Source organism: Cnephaeus nilssonii, assembly GCF_951640355.1.
Source record: "Cnephaeus nilssonii genome assembly, chromosome: 14".
Taxonomy (NCBI): domain Eukaryota; kingdom Metazoa; phylum Chordata; class Mammalia; order Chiroptera; family Vespertilionidae; genus Cnephaeus; species Cnephaeus nilssonii.
Window position 1 is genome coordinate 31035197 of NC_137085.1, and position 19429 is coordinate 31054625.

Sequence of the window (19429 nt, forward strand, 5' to 3'; positions counted from 1 at the left end):
TAATGTCCGGATGTCAGCGTTTCCATAGCGCCTGTGCGTCTGTCAGAGCCGTGATTGAGACATGAGATGCTATTACATTGAGAAACCAAAAAAAAAAAAAAAAGAAAAAAGAAAGAAAAGAGAGAGAGAGAAGCAGCCTGAGGGCAAGAACGATCACTGTGCTGCCCACAAGCTCCCTCCCACGGGCCTGGAACAGTGCTGTCCGAGCCAGGCAGCGATAAACACTTGATTGGCACGGAATCCTCTCTCATGCTCCTGATGTACATGTGTGTGCATCTGTGTGTACATGTGCTTGTGTGCCACACGCATTCTCTCTCTTAACTGATGAGAAGAGGCAACACAAAAGGAACAAAGAGTTAAGGGCTGTGTGCTCTGCACCGGCTATTTCCCGCTCACGTGTTCCCTAATATGGCTGTGTTCAATAGCCACTCTCCCGATTTTCATACGAGAAAAGCGAAGACTAAGAACTGTCTATTACACTGAGTGTGAAAGGTAGTGACAAGTTCCCGTCACATCCTGGTGACAGGGGTGGCATCTGAATGGCATTTTTATCTCTGGGGGAACGGAATCCAAGGAAGGAACAGGCACACCACGGGAAGGGAGCGACAGTCTGCCCGCGGGCGTGGCTGTCACTGTGGCGTGTCCGGGAATCCTGACAGCCCGTTACCAGGGTGAGTCCACGTGAAGCCAGCTGTGCTTCCTGGGGGAATAATGCCTTCCTCTTACTTTTCTGCACATCTTTTAACCTCCTCTAGAGTCCCCGTTATCTTTCCAAAAAAACCAAAACAAAAGGAATAGAGGGGCAAAGCGGACCGCAGCCCTTCGGAGGGCGGGAGACCCACGAAGCTGCTGTGGGCGGAGCCTGGCGCTGAGGGCAGCGGGCACCTGCCTGCAGGTCCAGAACCTGGAGCTGCTCCTGCAGTTGCTGCTCCAGGCGGGCTCTGAAGAACGGGCTGAACTTGGCTGCTGATTCCAGGAGGCTGAAATCGTGCAACTAATGAGTTTTCCTCCAGCTGAGCTCAACTCAATTGACAAAATCATCGGCTGAATGCCCTCTATGTGCCATTGCTGGGCCGTACACAGCAACAATACAAGTTTATGTTGGTGTATGTGAACTACCACGGCCATCTATAGCATCAAAAATGTCGATGCTTCCTAATGAGTCCCCCCCCCGCCCCCCGAAAAATGTTGAGGCTTTCCTATGAAATGAACCAGTTTTTTTTTTCTTTCTTAAATATACTTTTATTGGTTTCAGAGAGTAAGGGAGAGGGAGAGAGAGAGAGAAATATCAATGATGAGAGAGAATCATTGATCGGCTGTCTCCTGCACGCCCCCTACTGGGGATTGAGCCGGCAACCCAGGCATGTGCCCTTGACTGGAATAGAACCGAGGACCCTTCAGTCCGCAGGCCGACGCTCTATCCACTGAGCCAAACCAGCCAGGGCTGAAACAGTTGTTTTTAAGCATGGAAGTCTAGGATCTTGTGGCTGGGCATTTTATAGAGCATACTTAACAAACGCACTATTTTGCCCTGAGGCATGAGGCGAATAACTGGTGCCTCCTTTAGAAGTAATGGTGAGACATGGTGTTCGTATGCCTCAGCAGGCAGACAATGGCCAAGCCTAAATTTATTCAAATGAGTGCCCCATGTTCCTTGAAGTCGCTTTTTATTCACTTAAAGACTCCTAGAAGGAAAGCCAAGGTCTTGATGCTTCTTAACATTACATTTGGCTTTCCCCTTAAGCCACTTACATAACTGACTTGGCAAGATTAGAATGGGATAAACTAAGAAAGCAACCAGCAGCTAATGGCTAAGACCTCGGATGTTGCCTTTTCATATTTCTAGAATGTGAAGATTACCAATCTCAACTTCCACTAGAATTAATCACATAATATGCAACAGGAATAAATTTTTTTGGTAGAAGTATAATTTTCTGCCTGTTTCAGATACTAATTCTTTTACCTCAAACAAATCATAATAAAATTTTGCTGGCATCATGCCTGCCATTTATAAAACAACATTTCCCACCCGAGCGGGTTTGGCTCAGTGGATAGAGCTTTGTCACGAGTACTGAAGGGTCCTGGGATCGATGCTGGTTAAGGGCACGTACCTTGGTTGCAGGCTTGATCCCTGACCCTGCTTGGGGTGCTTGTGGGAGGCAACCAATCGATGTGTGTCTTTCACATGGATGTTTCTCTCTCTCTGTCTCTCCCCCTCCCTTCTACTCTCTCTAAAAATCAATGGAAAAATATCCTCAGGTGAAGACTAACCAAAAGAAAAGAAAAGAAAAAGAAAAGGTCCAGAGGAGGAATACTGACTGAACAATGAAGAGATGCAAGGAGAACTTGGACAAAATCCGGAAGCAGCCCTAACTGGTTTGGCTCAGTGGATAGAGCGTCGGCCTGCGGACTGAAAGGTCCCAGGTTCGATTCCGGTCAAGGGCATGTCCCTTGGTTGCGGGCACATCCCCAGTAGGAGGTGTGCAGGAGGTGGCTGATCAATGTTTCTCTCTCATCGATGTTTCTAACTCTCTATCCCTCTCCCCTCCTCTCTGTAAAAACAAACAAACAAAAAAACACCAAAATCCGGAAGCGGGTCAGTAGGCCCTTCAGGGGCCTTTCCCTCCGGCCTTACCTTGTTGGAGATATCCAAATCGCAGCTGGCCTCACAGAGGGCCACCACAATGGGCACGTTGCCATCCTTGCAGGCCACGTGGAGGGGGGTGTTGCCGTGCCTGTCCTGGAAATTGACGAAGCTTCCCTGGCTGATGAGCGTCTGGATGACCTCCATCTGACACCGCCTCACAGCCAGATGAAGAGCGATGTGTCCATCCTGCAACAGACACCAGGGGCCATGAGCGCTTCCACTTGGCACATGGGCCTGGCCTCGCCCTTCCAGCCACCACTGGGCCAGGTTTCCTTGGCGACAGGCTCCCTACTGCAAAGGCTGAAGGGGGATCAGAAACCACACATGTTATTCCTGGGGGGTGGGGAGAGGCTCCATACATTCCACTCTGAATAATCGGACTCTGCTGACCAACAGCGTGGTTAGTCTAGCCTTGGCCAGTGCCATCGGGTGGAAAGACCGGGCACTGCTTTTTGTCCCTGGCTGTACAGGACTTAAGTAACAGGCACTCCAATGGCCTGTGTTCTCAAGTAGGTGGAAAACACCTTTAAGAACATTTGCTCAGCAATCTTTATAGCAGGAGAAGCTGTGAAAATGAGGTGAAGGGATATGCTCGAGGGCTGTCCTATGTATGAAAAGCAAAGACAACATGCTTACTCCCTGCATCCCACCAGAGACCAGCCTGAGGATTCCTTCTCCCTTTTATAGGATCCCCGGTGAGCAGATGTATTGCGGTCAGGAGCTGGTAGAGAGTTTTGGAAACATTTCTATACCTTATCTGTTCTAGGGTTTCTTAAGCTCAGCATATTGACTGACATTTTGGTCCTGTCCTGTGAGTCGGAGGATATACTAATAAGAGGCACCACTAGTCTTTATCTACTGGACGCCAGTAGTAACGCCCACGACGACCAATAAATGTCTCCAGTCATTCCCAAATGTCCCTTGGGGGCAAGGTCGCCCCAGCTGAGAACCACTTCTCTGTACCAAGAAAATACTCCACAAATGGCAGTTACTAAATTAACTACAGTGTCCAAATCTAGCTATATAATGCAAGATCACAGCCTCATGTTAAGTACAAGCTCACAATAAAAACAGATCGTATTGAATTTGCTTAATTAAAAATCGAACACCTGGTCTAGAATTGAGTTTCAGACAAGTAAGAGTGGTTTATTGTCTTTTACAAAATAGCAGGTGATGGAAATCAATAAGCCACCTATTTCTTTGTGTATCTACAAAGTAATAGTGCACTGCCAATCTTAGCCCTAAATGAGGATTGTCTTGGGCTCAGCGATCATCACTGTACCTGCTCCCAGCTGAAAAGGCTAAAATAAAAGAGACCCGAGTCATGTGACCAATTCCTCAATGTTGCTGCATGCCACAAATGAATATTAATTATTAAACAGAATCTAGAAAAGCTCATGGAATCTTTGGGACAGAGAAGAGAAAGGATAATTACAATGTGCTGCATTCAAGTTCATTTTGGGTAAGCTAACTGCAGAAGTCTGTGGTCCCTCCAGCCCCCCAGACCACTTCTCGGTGAGTGTGATGCATTCACCCACAACGTACCTTGTCAGAGGCATTAAGGTCGCCTCCGTGTTCAGCCAGACACTCCACAATGTCGTGGTAGCCCCTGGCGGAAGCTGTCAGGAGGGGCGTCTCTCCTTCTCGGTTCTTAATGTTCACGTTGCAGCCGGCTTCACAGAGGGCTTTGGCCACAGAGTAGTAGCCGTGCCAGGCAGCACAGTGCAGAGGGGTTTCTTCTTCCTGGCCGAGGCGACAAGTGCAATCACATGAGAGGAAGTGCAGGCAAGGCGCGAGTCCCCGCTGAACTCGGCAGCAAAGTCAAGGCAACGGAGAGAATGAGCTGACAGCTACTGGAGTGAAACATTAGCCTGAAATTAACCGACACAGGCCTCTCCTTCATTCAGTTTGTTTCCTCAACGCTTGTGCATTGGATGTGTTTGGCATTGTCAGCATCTGAGCGACAAAGGACTTCAGGAACCCTTCAGGAATCCACAGCTCAGCTCTTTGGAACCATCGAGCCCCAGTGCAGGTGGAATTTTAGCATCTTTCTTACAAAAGTGCTTCCTTTACTTCATCTGAGGTGACTGATGGTAGGAGAGGACTTCTTTGAACAAGATTTCTCACAACAATCTTGATGCCTCACCATGTCTGCCATGCATTTGACAAAGATGAGTCACATAAACTCATCATTTTATTGCTGAGGCAAATAAAAGTAACGGAGATAACCATGGTGTAATAGTCAGAGTGGGCTGGCCGTGGGATCTATAGGGTTGTAAGGCTATATATTCATGGTCAGCATCATTAGACACATATGTCTGCCTACGCGAGGCCATTAGAGTTAGTGGTTACTGACAGGGACTCTGGAACCAGACCCTGTGGTTTCGAATCCCAAACCCTAGCTCTCCCACTTATGAGCTGTGTGAGCTTGGGCAAGATACTGAACCTCTCCCTGCCTCAGTTTCCTCTTCTGTAAAATGAGAATGATAGTAACAGTCATAACAACTCATAGAGTTGTCCAGAGGATTAAATAGATGGATGTTAGGTAGTGCTTCTGTTTGAAGCCCTGCCCTCTGGAATCTAAGCAGAAACTTGGATAAAAGTGGGAGGACTGGGCCATGTCACTGTCTGCCTGTACATCCATGCAGAGAGCAGAAGGAAGGGAGGACTCCAGCTGCCGTGACCCACCTTGTCCTGGAAATTGGGATTGGAGCCACAGCTGCACAGTAACTGGACCACATCGGCGTGGCCGTAGCGAGCCGCCACGTGCAGGGCTGTCTCTCCAGACTGCAAGAGAAACAGCCAGAGAGTCAGAGCGCCCCTGGGTGCAGGCTGTGGGGACTGGAAGGCATAGGACTGGAGGCCTGGCCACACACACCTGGCTCCACTTCCTTCCTTCTGGGGGTGCCCACCTCCCTCTGTCCAGATGGTGCCTGGGCCAGGGACCCTGAGGGTGGAGTGTCCATCACGGAGCTGGTGTTAAACCCACACCCAGGCTCATCCTGTTGGTCATACAACCCCAGGTGAGACTGCCTTCCCTGGTCAGTGATGGCTGTTCTCACACTTTATCTACTGCTGCTTCCAGCTATGTGATTTCTTTAAACACAAAACTCCTTTCTTTAGTATTGTGTTCATCACCCAGAAGATATGTAAATGTACAGTTTTATTAACTAACATGTTTCTGATTTCACTGTCCAAGTGTAGAATCTCATTTCTTATATTCTCAGAGATTTTAAAACATCACTATTAACTTTCAGTGAATTAGCAATAGAAGCAACTTCCATAAGGTATTTTACTTATAGTTGCAAAAAAAATCATTAGAATAAACTGATTAAAACAAAACAGATACCTTATTGCCACCTGACAGAAAACTGCCATAATAAATACCCTTGTCTTTGATGTGAATGTCATTCTTAGGTTGGTGCAGGGCACAATCCATACGACTGTGTGTGGCAGCTCTGACCAAACCTGACACCTTCTGCTGCAAGTGTTAGCAGCAGAGATGGGATGCACAGGAGGACCCATAATGGGTGAGAAGGTAGGAATCCTTCTCACCTGGTGCAGGTGCAGGACTGTAGGATGGACTGAATGGAACCTGAATATGTGAAAGTAAGGTATCTTGCTGAGTCAATAATTTTATAACATCTGTGCCCCCAAAGCCTTACTTTACATGCATTGTCTCATGAACCCTCCCAGTGCCAGTGACTGTAAGGTCAGCATTGTCAGCCCCTTCGAAGATGAAGAGTGTGGTCAAGAGACACGCACATGGTGAGCCAATGTGAGCTTCAGACTCGGGTCTCTTTCTGGCTGTCCTTCTACTAGAACTTAGAGTTTTCCTGTTACTCATGCGAAGTAAATCACAGCTTGCAACTGTCTGGCAGGTTTCAGCTAACAGCAGATTTTAACATTAGACCAAGCCACCGGCAAAAACGAATTTCTAGATTAAATTCTCTGTAGGAAGATTTGGGTCCTGAATCCTTGCTCTTTGGGTCCTGAGGTGCGCGGCAAGACGAAGCTCAAATGCAGCCTTTAGTTACTTCCCCCGTCCCTAAGAAAAGTGGCCTTACCTTGTCTTTAACATCCAAAGGGCATTTGTTCTCATGGAGAAATTTCAAGGTATCCACGTGGCCGTGCCGGGAGGCCCAGTAGATGGCATTGGATCCACCCTGTGCAGAAACCAGGGTGGAGTCACACTTCCAGAGTGGAGGGATCTGAATGCACGTCGCTCAGACACACTCTACTCCCCTTCCTCTGTGACGGCAAACTCCACAGAAGCACCTTCCATGAGGAATAACCCCCTCTCCCCCATTTCATTTATTTTTGCATAGGGATAGAGGTTATGTGAAATGCTAACATTCCAGGGAGCTGCGGGGAGAGGATCAGGGAGCTCTGTGTATGATCTTTGCAGATTTTTTGGGTAACTCTAGAATTATGTTAAAATAAAAAGTTGTTTCTCTTTTCTTAACGCCTTCGCTTGAACTTCTGGTTGGAATTCCCTATACTGTCAAGGGCCAGATCTATTATACTAGTAATGACTATTAACTGTTAATCAATGTGTCTACACTTCCAATGCTATTTACACCTCCAAGCATATCATCATTCCCTGTGGCCCTAATAAACAAGCAGGCAGATACATTTCTGGGGAGACGAATTAGACAATGAAAACTTTCCCAACTGTGACATCTTACAATAACACTGTTCAGTAAGTGATCAGTGAGGAGGAAAATCCGGGGTAGTGCGCACGGAAAGGCTGATATCCAAAAACAGAGCCCAGAGAAAGATCAGCGTTTTCCTCTTGCTCTACAACACCTGTTCGCTTAGACCAGGCTACTTAAGCAGTTCATCTTCCTTTATAGGAAACGAAAGTAGAGCATACATGTTATTTTCTCTGTTACCTCTAAGATGAGAGGCATTTGGGAATACTTAAAAAATTAATTTATTTGCAATTAGACAGAATGACAACCTTATCCTGGACATCGATTCTTGAGCCTCTTTTGATGAGCAACTGTAGCATTTGAATATTTCCACAGCCAGCAGCAATAAGTAACGGAGGTGTCCCATGCTGGAATAGGCAAGAAAACAAAACAAAACTATTTTTCAGGGTTGGTAGGAAAAAAATGCCCAAAGTATCATTGCTATCCCACACACCTTCCTATGTCTCAACAGGTGCATAAGGACTGCTTCATAACAAGAATGGAAGACAGGCAGAGCACAGCATGCTTCCTCTTTTGGTTTCACAATCAGAAGGTAACGTTTTCATGTGTGGGGTGAGTACTTTAAATTTTCATGGTTAGAGGTGCATGCGGAATGGCCTTGCATGAAGCAAGGCTCTGAATGCAAAAAGGCCTTATTTCTAAGTCATTTCACTCTCCACAGAGAAGTGAGTTTTCCCACAGGATGGAGCTTGCAACTAGAAGGGAGAATGAGGAAGCAGACAGGGTCTCTCCCCCTGGGACTTGGAGGTGCACAGTCACATGACCCCCCCACCCCCTGCCCGCCTTACTATCCCTGATAGAACAGGATCAGACCTTGTTGGGTTGGTTAACATCATAGTTGGACAATGAGCCCAGGAGGTGCTGCAGGCCTGGGACATTGTCATCGTTGATGGCATGGATGATGGCTTTCATCACGAAGGAGTCTTCCTCATCCTCGAGAGAGACAACAAAGAGAGTGCTATAACATGTCCTCGGATTCGCAGGCTATTGAGATGAATGAGAACCCGAGGTCTGGGAGGAAGAAGTCTTCCCACCTGGAGTTCCTACACGGCTTGGGTCCCTCTTCTTCCTTAAACTTTTCTTGCAATAAATGTCATTTCTCCCAACTGATTATTTAGGATGATTTTAATGTATAATATTCAATCATTCTCATTCTCTTATATTAATAGTTTTATCTTCTCTTTGGTCCCACAATTCCCAAATCCAGCCTTCCACCTCTTCCTCTCCCTTCTTCTACCTTGCTTCTCTCCCACTTCTTTTTTCTTTTTTAATGTATACAATCTCTTGTTATACTACAAGGCTAGAGCTTGGCCTCAGGGAAACGACTAACTTCGGGGAGGTGGGGGGAATAAAAGAGCTGGTGTGTGCTGATGTGTGATCCTGCCCTTGGAATCCCCAGATTCCACTCAGGAAACGCCGACTATTCAGTTACAGGAGTGGCCTGGTTCCCACAGAATCACCCTTTCTGCCTTTCCTGGAGTTCCCTTTACCTCCAGGGTTAACAAAGCCCTGTTGTCTGACTGTCAGAGCAAAGTCTTGTTGAATTCAAATATGTCTAGTCATATCTGAAGAGTCAATCTGTGATTAGGTTTCAGTTTGGATTAAGGGGAAAAAAAATTATGGAGTTGTTCTCAAGGGCTTTGTTAGCATTGTACTGACAGTCAGTACAATGCTAACAAAGCAAGTGGGTTTAGCCTCCTGGTCTACCACAAACTACACCAGCAAGCCCTACTGCTTTTTCTCTAATTGTGTGTGTGTCTTCAGGGAGAGGATTATCTGCCCCTTTTGTACTACTACAACCCAAGAGTCTCCCAGGTCATGGCAATAGAAGGCTCTCATTTCAGTTAATAAAAATTAAAATGAGCTCTTCCCTCTTCTACTGACCAGGCTCTCTTTTATCAAACTGTGAGTGTGGGAGGAGGTGGGTGGTAGTGTTAGAGGTAATGGGTGGGAGTAGGTATAGTGCAAATCAAAACACACAAAAAAAGGATGAAGAAGAACAGAGGACATACATCAGCCATCCCAACTCCCTATCCTGAGACGAGGAAGGGTAAGTCTGACATTTACAGGACTTCAGGTTTTCGGCGTTGTCGAACAAATCAAACAACCTAGATATGCTAAGTACACAGTGCTAAGAAAGAACCTCACCAAGGCAAACAAGTTTGCTTACCAGAGTATCATCGCTTCTGGCAACACTCATGTTACTTCTGGACAAGAACGACCTGGATAATCTTTGGCACAGTGATATCAAGCGAACTGATTGCTTAAAAAAAAGAAGAAAAAAAAGAAGAAAAAAAGAGGATAACTAAAGGCAGGGGGAGAGAGTTTATGCAACAATACTCAAATCAGTGCAAGTGACAGTCTTTGAGATGGCATTCACTGCTGATAGCATGCATTCTCGGGGGCAGGCATCTCATGAGTAGTTGGAATGTATTTGCTTAAAGAATAATTCTACATACAAGTCTTATACATCAAGACAATAGGATAGAAAGTCTCCTTCTGCATTTCATTATTAAATGACAGAACTGGATGCCCTCCATCCCTTTTCCTCTTGATATTTTGTTCTTGGTTCTTTGAGGAATTAGCTCTTACCCTAGCAAAACCCTTGCACGTCCCCCCTCAGAGAAGCATAGTACGCAAGGGTCTTGCCCTGTGTCCTTGGTCCCAGGCAAGCCGGTAATGGTAGACAATGTGACTATCAAAACTCATACAATTGTTGGAAATGCACAGGAAACAGAATCAGCAAGTCCCCTCAATGTCAAATAATCTTACTTTCCATTTTTTCCGGGCTGCGAACTTCTTGAATTTCTCCATGTTTACTGCTGATGCTTTTCTACTAAGTGCTTGTTGGGTATCTTTAGGCTAAAATGAAAGTCCAAGAAAATATTTACAACTTTCAAATTACAGAAACATGTTACATGACAATTTTTTGAAACCTCTCATTATTTGGAATACTTGCTTACACATTTACCTTGCTAGAATAACAAAACATATTGAAATAAAATGCAAGATCTAGGAACCTAGTCGGCAGAGGCTAATGCTTGTGGCTAAGGATTTGCTACATTTATAAAGACTGGATGTTGCAGCCTTGGCTGGTTTTGCTCAGTGGATAGAGCATCAGGTCTGTGGACTGAAGGGTCCCAGGTTCAATTCTGGCCAAGGGCATATGCCTGGGTTGTGGCCTCGATCCCCAGTTGGGGGCGTGCAGGAGGCAGCAGATCAATGATTCTCTCTCATCATTGATGTTTCTATCTCCCTCTCCCTCTCCCTTCTTCTCTGAAATCAATAAAACACATATATGTATATATTTAAAGAAGAAGAAGAAGGAGGAGGAGAAGGAGAAGGAGAAGGAGAAGGAGAAGAAGAAGGAGAAGGAGAAGGAGAAGGAGGAGAAGGAGAAGGAGAAGGAGAAGGAGAAGGAGAAGGAGAAGGAGAAGGAGAAGGAGAAGGAGGAGAAGGAGAAGGAGAAGGAGAAGAAGACTGGATGCTGGATGTTGGGGAAAAGTTGAAAAGTTGAGCTTGGAAGTCTGGGAGTGGCAAGATAGATGGTCAGGCCATGTTCTGAGGCATTTGAACTTGAACATCAAGTAATTTAGAGCTCAGAGGCACCTCAGAGGTCATCGAATTAAGCCTGTCTGACAGCATTAGCATGCCTTCTGTTGCTCCTTTTCCCAGGAAGCTCTGCCTCTGAGAGAGACATCATTGCCTTCTAGCAACTGTCTGGGCCTGGTACAGGCAAAGAGTTCTCCAGCTGCACCAGACCTGCTTTTGTAATGACGTCATTGCATCACAACCTGCTTCTTGGTTCCCTGATTGTCTTCTGGAACTGCCATGTTCCCCCACCCTCAGGCCTTTCTGTTCTTGCTGAAGGAACTTCAGGTCTTTTGTGTGGGGAATTTTTATCAGAGTTTATTTGAACCAAGCTGGTGCCAGGGAGCAAGATTTCAAATGCTTCTGGGAATGACATTTTCAGTCTCTTTTATGCATCTGAAATTAGGGAGGGAACATAAAGAAGATTATAGGATGATGGGTGAAAGCAAGGTGGGGATTGGATTAAAGGAGAGTTAACAAGATTACGTGCTCTCCTGAGGGTGGTTATCCCTTATTTCAAAGGTGTGTTAACATAGATACACAGTAAACAATGGACCCTTGTCTATTGCTTAAGGCAGAGATAAACCTCTTACTAAAAAAGTGTTATGCCTGGGGCTTGACTACCCACTCTGACCTGCCCAGTTAGAAATTTATAATCAGATCGAGCTGTGAGGTTACTTTCCAGAGGACCCCTTTTCATCCACAGCAACTTCCGTTATTTAATCTAAATGCCCGAAGGCATCAGGCAGGCAATATAAAGGTGATATATGCCAGGAGGCGGCCATAGCCCTGGCAGAAAGGCCTCCTGGAATGAGGGCTCAGTTTGAGTAGACTTGACCTTTAGCTCCCTTTATAATCTTGTGTTAGGATAGCTTTCTCCTCTCCACCTCTGATATCATTAGCATACTCTTATCTGCTAGTTGTGTTAAAATATGGCACCAAAAGCAAACACAACACTCCAGAAGTGTTCTGTGGTTAGAACCCACAGAATTAGTAATGCCCTGGAACACACGAATTTCAGGAGGCCCTTTAATACCCAAACCAATCACCACATGCAGCTTACCTTGATCCAGGGGTGCTGCAAACTATCTTGAATGGTCATTCTCTTCCTTTTCGGGGAGAGAGACAGAAAAAAAAATGCTGTGACCACAGAAGCAAACACTATGGTTGTTTCCCTGCTGGCTGGGCCTACAAAACAGATGTTCTAGAACAGTGGTCGGCAAACTCATTAGTCAACAGAGCCAAATATCAACAGTACAACGATTGAAATTTCTTTCTTTTTTTTTTTTTTTTTTTACAGAGAGGAAGAGAGAGGGATAGAGAGTTAGAAACATCAATGAGAGAGAAACATCGATCAGCTGCCTCTTGCACACCCCTTACTGGGGATGTGCCTGCAACCAAGATACCTGCCCTTGACCGGAATCGAACCTGGGACCCTTGAGTCTGCAGGCCGATGCTCTATCCACTGAGCCAAACCGGTTTCGGCTTGAAATTTCTTTTGAGAGCTGAAAACCGACTTCTGCGCATGGCCCACGAAGTTTTAATTGCACTCACTGTACGTGCGCGCCCGCACGTGGTATTTTGTGGAAGAGCCACACTCAAGGGGCCAAAGAGCCGCATGTGGCTCGCGAGCTGCAGTTTGCCAACCACTGTTCTAGAAAATGCAGTTTGGGGCTTGCTTCGTGGAAGAAAGTCGAGAAAAAAGTACGCCTGTGTGGTGATCTCACTGTGCCTGCAGGACTGACTGAACAGGTACAAAGGAGCCTGCATTTTCTGAGGCGTTTCACATGGCATGCGTCCCTCTGCGAGGAGCAAACCACCGGAGTCTCACAAGCCTGGCCTCGTGCACAGGACGGGGGCAAACCCTCGTCAAGCGGAGGCCACAGCTGAGCACTTTTCAGGAACAAGGGACACTCACTTTGGATCCTTGACGAGCAGTCTTTTTATGAAATCTTTGGCGAGGGCACTGGTATTACTGAAGTATTCTTCCTCAAATTCATAGTTGACAGCGGATACATTTGCTAACGTCTCTTGCTTAGTGTCCCCGAGAAATGGCGAGGCCCCACTCAGGCTGTTGATAAAGTGGGGCACAGAACATGAACAATTACCTCTTGTGTTGTCATTCCATTTCCATAATATCTGATAAGGGGGGTGAGGAATAAGATTATAATGTGGTGCTTGGGCAATCATTTTAGAATTCCATTTAATTGTCAGGCACAAAAGCTTCGGCTTAATGCAAAGGATGCATTTAAAAAGTTAATCTGGAACAGCATCTAGTAGTTGACAAAAAACCTCTATCCTGTTTCCTCAGTGATGGACAGACATGCTTTCTTCCAGTGACTATGCTGCAGTTTCTGATGACTCACTTCAAAGTCGGAGAAAATGTTTAATTAGTATAAACTACGCGTGTTCTGGGGGTGTAAAATGAATGTTTACATAAAGAGCATGCATAAGCTGAAGAGATCAACATGACTGCTTAATAAAACATATGGTCTCAAAGAAAGAAGGATTAGAATACGAGCTGTGGATTCTGGTACTTACAGAATATAGGTGATTACTCCAATACTCCTAGACACGAAACAGAAACAAAAACAAATGTCAGCATAATAATAAATTAAATCAGAAAGATGACAACATCAAGGGTATGCTACTTACCACATATCTGCCTCGAGACCAAGAGGTTCATAGTTGACTATCTCAGGAGCTAAGAGGAAATAAATGCACATTGAGAGAGAGAGTTTCGGAAGGAAGCAAACCAACAGGTCATATTTTCATGTATAAACCAGACACATGTACCAGGGAAATGATGCTGCCACCAGGGAAATGTTGCCAACATAATGCTTATGAGAAATAAATGACCACAGGAGCAAAGAAACTTACCAACAAATTCTGGTGTCCCAAATATGTTTTTGAATTCATTTCCAAAGTCAATTTTATGGGCCAGCCCAAAGTCGATGATCTTGATCCGAGGTTTGGGAACATTTCTATCCAAAAGCATTATGTTTTCAGGCTTAAAGAAAAAAAAGAAAAAAATAGTGCTGCAGCGATATTCATAGTAACCAAAAGGTGGGAAAAAATCCAATGTCCACCAACAGAGAAATGGATAAACCAAATGTGGTAGGTAATATAATGGAATATTACTCACATTAGAAAGGAAGTCAAGTCTGAAACTTGTTACAACATGGGAGAACCTTGAAGGCATTATGCTAACTGAAATAAGCCAGATAAAAAAGGATAACTATTATATGAGTCCACTTATATGAAGTACCTGGAATGGGCAAATACATGGAGTCAGAAAGTAGAATGGTGGTGGTGAGAAGATGGGGTTGGGGGAAAGGACGGGGAGTTACTGTCTAACGGGCACATAGTTTCAGGGTGGGAAGATCAATAGGTTCTAGAAGTAGATGGTGGAGATGGTTGCACAACAAGGTGGATATACTGATGCCACTGAACTGCATACTTAAAAATGGTTAGGATGGTATAAATTATATGTTATCTTTATTTTACCACAATAAAAAAATATAGCAGCTAAGCTATGCTATACTAAGGTAAGGCGGCTGAATAACTCTTCCTCTCCCCTGAAAAAACAACTGAAAAACAGGCATAAAGGGTAATTGCAACAGAACACCAGGAAAAATCAATGTTTTGGTTTAGGTTCTCCCAGGAGTAGACCTGGGACATTTGGGTGCATGTGGCTTATGTGGGAGCCACTTGGTAGAGGAATGGGGAGACAGGAAATGGAAGGAAGCCGATACAAGGCATCTTACCAAGTTAGGAGTGACTGGATTGTGACCCCTTGAGGAACTTGGGGAGAAAAAGTAGCACTCAAGAGTTTTCCAAATAAAACAGGAGGGAGTTTGGGGGTTTACGGACCATCTCGCCATCCTTCATGGCTAAGAGCTGTGCCTGTGGGCATTTACTCTTTTTTTTTTTTTAAACTATACTTTTATTGATTTCAGAGAGGAATGGAAAGAGAGAGATAGAAACATTGATGAGAGATCATCATTGATCGGCTGTCTCCTGCATGCCCCCTACTGGAGATTGAGCTTACAACCTGGGCATGTGTGGTTGACTGGAACCGAACCTGGGACCCTTCAGTCTGCAGGCCAATGCTCTATCCACGGAGCCAAACCAGATAGGGCAGCATTTACTCTTTAGCATTGCCAGCTCCCAGGGCCAGAAATCAGATGTCAAGCAGAGAGCATAGGTGTTTGCAACAGCAGTCTTTGGGGTGTGCCTTAGTGAGTGTTGGGGGGGTACAGATGGGGTCTTCATAGCTTTGCTACAATAGCATGAAGAAAGTCCTTCCTCTGCTATGGTCCTATCCTTGATAAGAATCATTCACTTGGCAATTGATCACATGCTACTTTGCACTTGAATCTTAACATTGACATTGTCACTTTCCGTGGCTCACGGGTGTCTTACCTTCCCAAAGAGACCATGATCTCTGTGACTGTTGGGAGTATGACATTAGCTCCCATAATGCCCTGTCTCCAGCCAGGTATGACCCCACTTAGCCAGTCTCAGAATTTGGCTTGATTGATTGCTGGTAACAGAGTCAGACCCATAAGCCTTTGCATCAAGAGGAAGAGTAGAGATTGAGGCTCTATCTTACATGCCCTGCAGCCACAGGGGGATGGAGACTGGGAAGCCAGTGGGCACTCCCGGCTGAAAATGTCCTACCACCAACAGCAGCTCCGTTGCTTAAAGACCTGGCTGATGAGACCCCTTGATTCTTCCCCAGGGATTCTCAAATGTAATCATTAATCTTAAGCCTCTATTCCACAAAAAGTTAGGAGTCACTGCAGAAGGCATGCATTATACACTGGCTGATTTACACTGATAATTCCATTTGCTATACCCACAGGAACGACAAGTCTCTCTTTCAAGTGCTTCCATTTTTTCCTTAGCAAACAACCAGTGCTGTGGTTTCCATCAGCTTCTCTCTAACACTCAGCGACGTACCTTAAGATCAAAGTGGGCAATCTGAAGGGAGTGCAGGTAGTAAACACCATTAAGAATTTGTTTGAGAAATTCAGTTGCTTCCTCTTCAGTCAAAGATTCCTTTTCAGCTAAGAAGTCAAACAGCTCGCCACCTGCAACCCTGGAAATCAAGAAGCAGAGGTTACCGATGACAGTTCTGTTTCACATTTGATGTGTTCTCTCATAGACTATCGGCACATTCAAATTTCAGGCCGGAAAACAGCATAAGGATGTGCTAGGCATGGAATCAGAATTCTCACTGGATGAGAAATCTGCATTCAGGTACATTTGTGCTCAAAAGCACTTGGGTACCATTTTCCTAATGGCATTATGTTCACAACTGAGGGAAGAAGCAGAGACATGGTGGGGGTGGGGATCAATGGGGATCATTTTAATTAAACATATTTGGAGATGAAGTCACAACTCACTGACTAAGAAACAAAATGGCAACTCTACAGAATTTATTAAAAATACCTCTTCCTAGCTCAATCAGAGGGTACCTGGAAAGTTCATATTCCATATGTCAACCAATGTTTTAAACCCCAAGTCACAATACATAGTCTGACAAGGATTTTTTTCTTTAGTATTTGTTTATTGGCAAATCCCTATATACAATATAAATCACATTTAGTAATGAATTTAAAAAATACCCTAAGTAATAAGAATAAACTTACACAAAATTGAAGTGCACATGGTTGTTGGGGATTTATTTAATCAATCTCCTTGGCCAGACTGTAAGGCCCAGAAGGGTAGAGATCAGCCCCAGCTGTTGACCCACATCTGTCCCCACCTTCCTGAACAGTGCCCGCCACATAGCAAGAACCCAAAACTTTCTTATCAAGTGGATGAAGGCGCAAACTCCTCTGATTAATGGTAAATAACAGGGAACTCTTAATAAGAGTGTTTATAAGTTAATGTTTATCATTTAACTATACATTCACAACGTAATAATTAACTGCAATTATGCATATAACTGCTGTGTTCATTATCTTTCTTTCAGCAAGACAGCTCCATGAACATCATACCTACACTGAGTGGCCAGATTATTATGATTTCTGAACGCATAATAATCTGGCCACTCAGTGTACTTCTCTTGAGTACCTCATTTATTTGATATTGAAGATACTATAAATCGTGCACCTGATCAGTTTCCCCCTTTGCACTGGCTGACAGAAAGCTCAGGGTAAATAGGTGGTTGATCTCCAGCAAAAGTCTAGAATACTTTTGGTACCCATTTGAGATACAGATACATTGAGTGGCCAGATTATTATGCGTTCAGAGGTCATAATAAACTGGCCACTCAGTGTATATCGACGACAGGTGCTCACGGGATTAACAATAGGACAAAAAAAGCTGTTTTCTTAAAGAAAGGTTTCAGAGTCCTCCCTCCAAGTCAGTGTCTTCCTTAGCCTGCTCCACGGTGCACAGGGTGGGAATTGCTTGGGGTGTTTTGACAATGCAGATTCTGGGCCTCACTTCCAAACTGCTGCCTGAGAGTTCCTAAGAGTGGGGATCAGGAAATGCAGCAGCATTTTGAACAAACACCCCGGGTGACTTAGCACAATGAAAATCGAGGACCCCTTTTCAAAGTCTTAATTACTTGCCTCTGCAGCAAGGCTACCCTCTGATGTTTAACTTCCGGATGTTTACCCAGAGGGCGAGGTGACTCCTCCACCCTGGGGCCCGGGCAGAGGGCTCTGGCAGATCTGCGATGTGTCACAGCGCCAGAGCCAGCCAGGAAGGACAGCAGCCCCCGCTCCCTTCCCCCGGGGGGCAGAGGCCTGCAGTTGGCAACACTGTCCGGGTAGTGGCCTTCCTGTCTGCAGCCTCTCAGCCTGGCTGCCCTCTCCTCCCCACGAACCCTCCGCTTCTCACTTCTCTGTGTTCTTATTCCTCTGAAAACCAACAATAATGGCCTGGCTGGTGTGGCTCAGTGGTTGAGAGTGGATCTATGAACCAGGAGGTCACAGTTCGATTCCAGGTCAGGGCACATGCCCGGGTTGCGGGCTCCGTCCTCAGTGTGGGGCGTGCAGGAGGCAGCCGATCAATGATTCTCTCTCATCATTGATGTTTCTGTCTCTCTCTCCCTCTCCTTTCCTCTCTGAAATCAATAAAACATATTTAAAAAAATTTAAATATATATATATATATATACCTACATACATGTATGTTTTAAAGAATGATAATGGAGAGGGAATCCTTCAACCATAGGGAACAAAAAGGAGGAAAAATGGTAAACTGTCAACCGACCGCTGCTGAGACAGATGTTTGCCTCTGTGCCCTCTGCCCTTGGTGCCACAGAGGGCTGCTCCGTGGGAGGCCGGCCCACAGCTGGCACAACCGGCTGAAATCTTAACTCTGCAGCCAGAGGTTATTCCTTCTCTCTGAGCCTCATTTTCTCATCAAATGGGAATAATAGGACCTATTAGTTTTAGGGCTTTGAGGATAAAGATAGTAAATATACATAAAGCCACTGGCCGGCAGGTCTGGCAGGAGGCCGAGGCCCAGAAATCAGAACTGGTACTCCTACCAAGGAAGGAAAGCGCCTTTTTTCCTACAGAACACCCCCCACTCCCCCCACCCCACCCCGCCCCGCCCCGCCCCGCCAGGCAGGCTTCCCCATAAAATTCCCCGCCCCGGCTTCCTCCCTCCCTCCTCCAGTCCATGGGTGTGGCCAGACTGCTGCACCCCGGGAGGGATTCTCCAGGGACTGTGGTGCCCAGCCCCAGCTTCTCTTTCCGTACCCCCTCCCCCCCCAGGGCCTTCCACACTCCCCCTGCTCACACAGGCTGCTGGTTCCTGACACGGAGATACAGCTGGGGTTTGGCTGCCCGGAGCTGGGGAGAATCTTTGAGTTCCTGAACAGCCTGGTACAGGCAGGAGGCCCAAGTCCTTGCTAGGAACCCCACTGCTGCCCCAGGCCAAGTCTTAGCTCTTCTTTTTTGGCTGGAGTGGCCATCTCATACTCTCCTATTCAGTTTTTAAAAATATATATACATTTTATTGATTTTTTTACAGTTTGGAAGGGAGAGGGATAGAGAGTTAGAAACATCGATGAGAGAGAAACATCAATCAGCTGCCTCCTGCACACCTCCTACTGGGGATGTACCTGCAACCAAGGTACATGCCCCTGACCAGAATCGAACCTGGGACCTTCAGTCCGCAGGCCAACGCTCTATCCACTGAGCCAAACCGTTTAGGGCTCAGTTTTCTTTTTAACATATACTTATTGATTTCAAAGAGGAAGGGAGAGGGAGAGAGAGACAGAAACATCAATGATGAGAAAGAATCATTGATCGGCTGTATCCTGCACGCCCCCTTCTGGGGATCGAGCCTGCAACCCCCCAGCATGGGCCCTTGACCAGAATTGAACCTAGGATCCTTCAGTCCTCAAGCTGATGCTCTATCCACTGAGCCAAACCGGCTGGGTCCCCCTATTCAGAATAGTCTTCTTGTGCTGAGCAACTCACCTCCAAGGTGCTTCCTGACCACA

The 19429-nt window shown here is 45.7% G+C and overlaps 1 protein-coding gene across 3 annotated transcripts in view; it reads right to left on the reverse strand.

Annotated features, from left to right (window-relative positions):
• Window positions 1-19429, reverse strand: part of DAPK1 (death associated protein kinase 1) — a 158966-nt gene that overhangs the window by 32656 nt on the left and 106881 nt on the right. For all 3 annotated transcript variants that reach the window (XM_079789581.1, XM_079789580.1, XM_079789579.1), the window contains exons 4-17: window positions 15919-16057; window positions 13834-13963; window positions 13609-13657; window positions 13495-13521; window positions 12872-13024; window positions 12017-12062; window positions 10135-10224; window positions 9533-9625; window positions 8176-8295; window positions 7611-7709; window positions 6715-6813; window positions 5336-5434; window positions 4193-4390; window positions 2636-2833 (exon numbers count right to left, since the gene is read on the reverse strand). In XM_079789581.1, the coding sequence (XP_079645707.1) occupies window positions 2636-2833; window positions 4193-4390; window positions 5336-5434; window positions 6715-6813; window positions 7611-7709; window positions 8176-8295; window positions 9533-9625; window positions 10135-10224; window positions 12017-12062; window positions 12872-13024; window positions 13495-13521; window positions 13609-13657; window positions 13834-13963; window positions 15919-16057 (1540 nt within the window). The remainder of the gene's footprint in view (window positions 1-2635; window positions 2834-4192; window positions 4391-5335; window positions 5435-6714; window positions 6814-7610; window positions 7710-8175; window positions 8296-9532; window positions 9626-10134; window positions 10225-12016; window positions 12063-12871; window positions 13025-13494; window positions 13522-13608; window positions 13658-13833; window positions 13964-15918; window positions 16058-19429) is intronic.